Here is a 7,764-nt window from a genome sequence, read left to right as displayed (position 1 = left end):
AATGTAATGCGATATGATGTGGCTACTCTATATAGTCAATCCTGTGTGGGCACGGATGTTCTCTGCGACATGATGTGGCTACTCTATATAGTCAATCCTGTGTGGGCACGGATGTGATGCTACACGATGTGGCTACTCAATATAGTCAATCCTGTGTGGGCACGGATGTGATGCGACATGATGTGGCTACTCTATATAGTCAATCCTGTGTGGGTACGGATGTGATGCTACACGATGTGGCTACTCTATATAGTCAATCATGTGTGGGCACGGATGTGATGCGATATGATGTGGCTACTCTATATAGTCAATCCTGTGTGGGCACGGATGTGTTGCGGCATGATGTGGATTCTTGTTCTTCGATGCTTTGTTTGGAGACAACAGTATCAATGGCCGCTCCCCATGAGAAAATATCTTTCATTGTAGAATCTCCGTACCATTTCGGATTTGAAAACATTGGACCCCGAAATGATGTAACAACAGTCATGTTGGTCCCTCCACCCTGAAACTCTGAATCCTTGCCACTGGGGTGTACACCATGGACAACCGTAGCAGGCTTTCTTTTGTTAATCGCTCTACTTGTAGTTGCTTTCATGACGCGAGGCATTCGGTTGTATGCGCATTTCTTTATTCTTGAGAACACTTTTGTCTGTGCATATTTCCTCTCTCCAGGCCTACGACCTTGTTTGGGGAATTCTTTAATCTTACGCGGACCTGTCTCTAGGATCTTCGCTTTTGGTGCTTCCTTTCTTTTCAAAGTTGTTGACTTACCGCCACGCACGTGTGACTCAGTAGTGTAACCAAGACCTCGAATATTCAGTTTAGGTGCATATTTCCTTCCTCCAGTCTTAGACTTACCAACTTGCATTAGGGACTCTTTAGTATTGCCGGGGCCTGCTTCTTGAATCTTCACTGTAAGTGCAATATTCTCTAAAAGCTTAAGTCCACTGACTTTGTCTCGAAAATCTCCAGTTTTACCCGGTGCTGCCTTTGGAACATGCCGTTTGAACGCTTCCTTCCTCTCTCCACGCTTAGGCTTACCACCCTGCTCTTGGGGATGTTTAGTGTTAGCCGCACCTGTCTTTGTGATATTCACTTTTTGTGCATCCTTCCTCACACTCTGATCAGTCCTATCACCTTGTTTTGGGGACTCTTGGGTGTTATTAGGATTTATTTCTGGGGTCTTCAGTTTCCTCATTCCAGACTTAAGAATCCCATCTTGATTTTGGGACAGTTTGTTGTTACCCGTACCTGCATCTAGGGTCATCACTACAGGTGCATCGTTCCTGTCAGGTTGAGGATTACCACCATCTGGAAACCTCACTTCACCCTTCTTCATATTTTGCCCGCTATCATGGTCTTGGGAATATTGAGTGTTACCCGGATCTGGCTCTGATATCGTTCCTTTGGTGGCATATTTGCTGTCCCCAGGATGAGGCCTACCACCTTTCACTTGGTTAAACATTGTGTTTGCCAGAGCTGCCTCTGGAAGCTCCACTGTGGCATTCCTCTCTCCTGGCCATGACCTACCATTTTCCTCTTGGGCCATTTCTGTGTTTCCTGATCCTGTATCAAGGATCTTGTCTTCGGGTGCATCCACCCTCTCTCCCATATTTTGCCTACCATCAGGCTCTTGGAAACCTTGCGTCTTCCCCACAGCTGTTTCTGGAATCATCACTATGGGATAATCCTTCTGTTCTCCAGGTTTCGGCGTATTACTTTGATCTCGGAAATAATCAGTATTATCCGGACTCGTGGTGGGTGTATCATTCTTTTCTCCTTCTCTATCACAAAGGGACCATTTTATGTAACCCGGATATGCTTCTGGAATCTTCGCTTTGGTTGCATTGTTCGCTTCCTCCACAATTTGCCTTGTTGCTTTGAGGGCATGTATGCTGTACCCAAGATTTGACCTACTACCTTTACCTGCCGGGATCTTCATGTTTGATGTACCAATTCTCTCTCCTGGGTTTAGCCCATTTCTTGTCTCTTGGGAAGCTTTGGTTCTACCCACACCAGCCTTCTTCACTTCTGGCTTAGGCCTACCTTCTTGCACTGGGGCAACTCTCGTGTTATCAGGAACTGTCTCTGGGGTCTTCACTTTGGAAGCAACCTTCTTCCCTCCAGACTTAGGACTACCATCTTTCTCTCGGAAAATATAAGTACTACTCGGACCTGCATCTGAGATCTTCACTTTGGGTGCATCCTTTCTTGTTTTGGTATTTTGCCTAGCGTCATGATCTGGTGAATTTTGAGTCTTACCTGGAGCCTCTGGAATCGCCATGTTGGGGGCATGTTTGCTATCACGCTTTTGGGAATCGGGAGTGTTACCCGGGTGCTCCTCTGGCTTTGGCGTTTCTTGGAAAATGCTGTTTGTGCTCTGAGGTGCATCGATTCTCTCACCCTGATTAGGCCTATCATCGTTCTCTTTGGAAAACTTAGTTTTACCAGGACCTGCCTTTGGAGTATTTACTTTGGATGCCACCTTCATCTCTACTGTCTTAGTCCCAGTACCTTTCATCTTGTTATCATTAACGCAACCATGGCCTGTCTCTTGCATCTTCTCTATAGTTCCAGCCTTTATCTGTCCAGGCTTGGCCCCCTCACCTTTAACTTTGGAAACCTTAATGTCACTCTTTTCTTTGGAAACCTGAATATTACCCGGTCCTGCTTCATTGATCTTCACTTTGGTTGCATCCTTCTTTTTCCCAAATTTAGGCCTACCACTCTGCCCTTTGGAAAAACTGGTGGTAACTAGACTTTCTGGGATTTTCACTTTGGGTATATCATTTTTTTCTCCAGGCTTAGGCCTTCCAACTTGCTCATTGGAAACATTAGTGTTATCGGGACCTGCCTCTGGAATCGTCACAATGAATGGGACCTTCATCTTTCTAGTTTCAGCACCATCACATTTCACAGCGTTACCATTCTCTTTGGAAACATTTGTGTTACGGGGACCCACCTCTGGAACCTTTATGATGGATGTGTCCTTCATCTCTCCAAACTTATGTCTTCCACCCTGCTCACTGGAAACACTAGTGTTGACGAGATTCGTCTCTGTGATCTTCACTTTGGGTGGGTCCTTCTGTTCTCCAGATTTAGGTATACTACTTTGCTCTTTGGAAAGATTAGTGGCGACTAGACTCGTTTCTAGATTGTTCTTTTTGGAGGCATCCTTCATCTCTCCAGACTTGGCCCCATCACCTTTCAATTTGGAAACCTTAGTGTCAACTTGCTCTTTGGAAACACTAGTGGCAGCTTGGCTCATATCTGCGATCTTCACTTTTGGTGCATCCTTCTTTTCTCCAGAATTGAGTATTCCACCCTGCACTTTTGAAAGACGAGTTGGGACTAGACTTGCCTCTGCGTTGTTCTCTTTGGAGGCATTCTTCATCTCTCCAGACTTAGCCCCATCACCTTTCACTTTGGAAACCTTGGTGTCACCTTTTTCTTTGGAAACATTAATGTTACCGGGACCTGCCTCTGGAATCTTCACTGTGGATGCAGCCTTCATCTCAACAGGTTCAGGCCCACCGCCTTGCTCTTTGGAATCACAAGTGGCAACTGGAGTCGTCTCTGTGATTTTAACTTTGGGTGTATCATACTTTTCTCTGGGCTCAGGTATTTCACCTTGCTGTTTGGAAAGATTAGTGGTGTCTAGACTCGTCTCTGGTACTTTCTTTTTGGAGGCATCCTTCACCTCTCCAGACTTAGCTCCATCACCCTTCACTTTGGAAACCTTAGTGTCAGCTTTATCTTTGGAAACACGAGTGTCAGCCTGGCTCGTCTCAACGGGTTCAGGCCCACCGCCTTGCTCTTTGGAATCACAAGTGGTAACTGGAGTCGTCTCTGTGTTCACTTTGGTTGTATCATACTTTTCTCTGGGCTCAGGTTTTTCACCTTGCTGTTTGGAAAGATTACTGGTGTCTAGACTCGTCTCTGGTACTTTCTTTTTGGAGGCACCCTTCACCTCTCCAGACTTAGCTCCATCACCCTTCACTTTGGAAACCTTAGTGTCAGCTTTATCTTTGGAAACACGAGTGTCAGCCTGGCTCGTCTCTGTGATCTTCATTTTGGGTGTGTCCTTCTGTTCTCCAAATGTAGGTGTTCCACCTTGCTGTTTGGAAACACTAATATTAGCTAGGCTCGTCTCTGTGATGTTCACTTTGGGTGTGTCCTTCTTTTCTCCAGATTTAGGTATTTCACTCTGCACTTTTGAAAGACTTGTGGCGACTAGACTCCCCACTGGGATTTTCTTTTTGGAGGCATCCTTTATATCTCTTGACTTAGTCCCATCACCTTTCACTTTGGAAACCTTGGTGTCACCTTTTTCTTTGGAAAACGTAATGTTACCGGGACCTGCCTCTGTAATCTTCACTGTGGATGCGGCCTTCATCTCAACAGGCTCAGGCCCATCGCCTTGCTCTTTGGAATCACAAGTGGTAACTGGAGTCGTCTCTGTGATTTTAACTTTGGGTGTATCATTCTTTTCTCTAGGCTCAGGTATTTCACCTTGCTGTTTGGAAAGATTAGTGGTGTCTAGACTCACCTCTGGTATTTTCTTTTTGGAGGCATCCTTCACCTCTCCAGACTTAGCTCCATCACCCTTCACTTTGGAAACCTTAGTGTCAGCTTTATCTTTGGAAACCTTAGTGTCAGCCTGGCTCGTCTCTGTGATCTTCATTTTGGGTGTGTCCTTCTTTTCTCCAAATTTAGGTATTCCCCCTTGATCTTTGGAAACACTAGTGGCAGCTAGGCTCATATCTGTGATCTCCACTTTGGCTGTGTCCTTCTTTTCTCCAGATTTAGGTATTTCACTCTGCACTTTTGAAAGACTGGTGGCGACTAGACTCCCCACTGGGATTTTCTTTTTGGAGGCATCCTTTATATCTCCAGGTTTAGCCCCGTCACCTTTCACTTTGGAAACCTTGGTGTCACCTTGCTCTTTGGAAACACTAGTGGCAGTTAGGCTCATATCTGCGATCTTCACTTTGGATGTGTCCTTCTTTTCTCCAGATTTGGGTATGCCACCCTGCACTTTTGGAAGACGACTTGGGACTAGACTTGCCTCTGCGTTGTCTTTTTTGGAGGCATCCGTCATCTCTCCAGATTTAGCCCCATCACCTTTCACTCTGGAAACCTTGGTGCCACCTTTTTCTTTGGAAACATGAATGTTACCGGGACCTGCCTCTGGAATATTCACTGTGGATGCGGCCTTCATCTCAACGGGTTCAGGCCCACTGCCTTGCTCTTTGGAATCACAAGAGGTAACTTGAGTCGTCTCTGTGATGTTCATTTTGGGTGTATCATACTTTTCTCTGGGCTCAGGTATTTCACCTTGCTGTTTGGAAAGATTAGTGGTGTCTAGACTCGCCTCTGATATTTTCTTTTTGGAGGCATCCTTCACCTCTCCAGACTTAGCCCCATCACCCTTCACTTTGGAAACCTTAGTGTCACCTTTATCTTTGGAAACACGAGTGTCAGCCTGGCTCGTCTCTGTGATCTTCATTTTGGGTGTGTCTTTCTTCTCTCCAGATTTAGGTATTTCGCCTTGATCTTTGGAAACACTAGTGGCAGCTAGGCTCATATCTGTGATCTCCACTTTGGCTGTGTCCTTCTTTTCTCCAGATTTAGGTATTTTACTCTGCACTTTTGAAAGACTGGTGGCGACTAGACTCCCCACTGGGATTTTCTTTTTGGAGGCATCCTTTATATCTCCAGGTTTAGCCCCGTCACCTTTCACTTTGGAAACCTTGGTGTCACCTTGCTCTTTGGAAACACTAGTGGCAGTTAGGCTCATATCTGCGATCTTCACTTTGGATGTGTCCTTCTTTTCTCCAGATTTGGGTATGCCACCCTGCACTTTTGGAAGACGACTTGGGACTAGACTTGCCTCTGCGTTGTTCTTTTTGGAGGCATCCGTCATCTCTCCAGATTTAGCCCCATCACCTTTCACTCTGGAAACCTTGGTGCCACCTTTTTCTTTGGAAACATGAATGTTACCGGGACCTGCCTCTGGAATCTTCACTGTGGATGCGGCCTTCATCTCAACGGGTTCAGGCCCACTGCCTTGCTCTATGGAATCACATGTGGTAACTGGAGTCGTCTCTGTGATTTTAACTTTGGTTGTATCATACTTTTCTCTGGGCTCAGGTATTTCACCTTGCTGTTTGGAAAGATTAGTGGTGTCTAGACTCGCCTCTAGTATTTTCTTTTTGGAAGCATCCTTCACCTCTCCAGACTTAGCCCCATCGCCCTTAACTTTGGAAACCTTAGTGTCACCTTTATCTTTGGAAACACGAGTGTCAGCTTGGCTCGTCTCTGTGATCTTCATTTTGGGTGTGTCTTTCTTCTCTCCAGATTTAGGTATTCCCCCTTGATCTTTGGAAACACTAGTGGCAGCTAGGCTCATATCTGTGATCTCCACTTTGGCTGTGTCCTTCTTTTCTCCAGATTTAGGTATTTCACTCTGCACTTTTGAAAGACTGGTGGCGACTAGACTCCCCACTGGGATTTTCTTTTTGGAGGCATCCTTTATATCTCCAGGTTTAGCCCCGTCACCTTTCACTTTGGAAACCTTGGTGTCACCTTGCTCTTTGGAAACACTAGTGGCAGTTAGGCTCATATCTGCGATCTTCACTTTGGATGTGTCCTTCTTTTCTCCAGATTTGGGTATGCCACCCTGCACTTTTGGAAGACGACTTGGGACTAGACTTGCCTCTGCGTTGTTCTTTTTGGAGGCATCCGTCATCTCTCCAGATTTAGCCCCATCACCTTTCACTCTGGAAACCTTGGTGCCACCTTTTTCTTTGGAAACATGAATGTTACCGGGACCTGCCTCTGGAATCTTCACTGTGGATGCGGCCTTCATCTCAACGGGTTCAGGCCCACTGCCTTGCTCTATGGAATCACATGTGGTAACTGGAGTCGTCTCTGTGATTTTAACTTTGGTTGTATCATACTTTTCTCTGGGCTCAGGTATTTCACCTTGCTGTTTGGAAAGATTAGTGGTGTCTAGACTCGCCTCTAGTATTTTCTTTTTGGAAGCATCCTTCACCTCTCCAGACTTAGCCCCATCGCCCTTAACTTTGGAAACCTTAGTGTCACCTTTATCTTTGGAAACACGAGTGTCAGCTTGGCTCGTCTCTGTGATCTTCATTTTGGGCGTGTCCTTCTTTTCTCCAGATTTAGGTATTTCACTCTGCACTTTTGAAAGACTGGCGGCGACTAGACTCCCCACTGGGACTTTCTTTTTGGAGGCATCCTTTATATCTTCAGGTTTAGCCCCATCACCTTTCACTTTGGAGAGCTTTGTGTCACCTTGCTCTTTGGAAACACTAGTGGCAGTTAGGCTCATATCTGCGATCTTCACTTTGACTGTGTCCTTCTTTTCTCCAGATTTGGGTATTCCATCCGGCACTTTTGGGAGATTAGTGGCGACTAGACTCGCCACTGGGTTGTTCTTTTTGGAGGCATCCATCATCTCTCCAGACTTAGCCCCCTCACTTTCTCCTCTTTGGGACACACTTCCTTGCTGCTCAGTGAAACCTCTAGCCCCTCTTTCTATCCCTGTTAGTATAATATCGCTCATCCTGGTTACACCCTCGGACATGCTGCCTAAATCAGGGATATCTTCAGTGGTACCTGTACTGTTTGTCTCTCCAGTCTTCACTGGGATATTGCTTCTCCTTATTGCTGGTGCATTCTCATTGTTATTTTTCGGGACATTGTCCTTTAGTGTTGTAATTGCTGCAGTTGTAATTC

The 7,764-nt window shown here is 45.8% G+C and overlaps 1 protein-coding gene across 1 annotated transcript; it reads right to left on the bottom strand.

The window, feature by feature from the left end:
• Positions 1–307: 307 nt before the first annotated feature.
• LOC139454509 (microtubule-associated protein futsch-like) lies at positions 308–7,500 on the bottom strand. Its single transcript, XM_071236265.1, has 2 exons — positions 3,839–7,500; positions 308–3,778 (listed from the first exon to the last, which is right to left on the bottom strand). Exons 1-2 carry the CDS (start codon positions 7,481–7,483, stop codon positions 308–310), a joined length of 7,116 nt encoding a protein of 2,371 aa, XP_071092366.1. The 5' UTR covers positions 7,484–7,500.
• Positions 7,501–7,764: the final 264 nt, after the last annotated feature.

The sequence above is a fragment of the Haliotis cracherodii genome, unplaced genomic scaffold (assembly GCF_022045235.1).
Source record: "Haliotis cracherodii isolate W230 unplaced genomic scaffold, xgHalCrac1.p SCAF_1, whole genome shotgun sequence".
In the NCBI taxonomy this organism is placed as follows: Eukaryota; Metazoa; Mollusca; class Gastropoda; order Lepetellida; family Haliotidae; genus Haliotis; species Haliotis cracherodii.
The sequence above is the reverse complement of the archived record's forward strand: the minus strand, read 5'-3'. Positions and strand labels throughout refer to the sequence as shown.

Bases quoted from the DNA above. Each gene is read 5' to 3' on its own strand.
- LOC139454509 (XM_071236265.1), bottom strand. From the start codon at position 7,483: ATGATGGATGCCTCCAAAAAGAACAACCCAGTGGCGAGTCTAGTCGCC. The intron at 3,779-3,838 runs GTTACCACTTGT...GAGACGAGCCAG, and splicing joins TGAACACAGAGACGACTCCA to GCTGACACTCGTGTTTCCAA.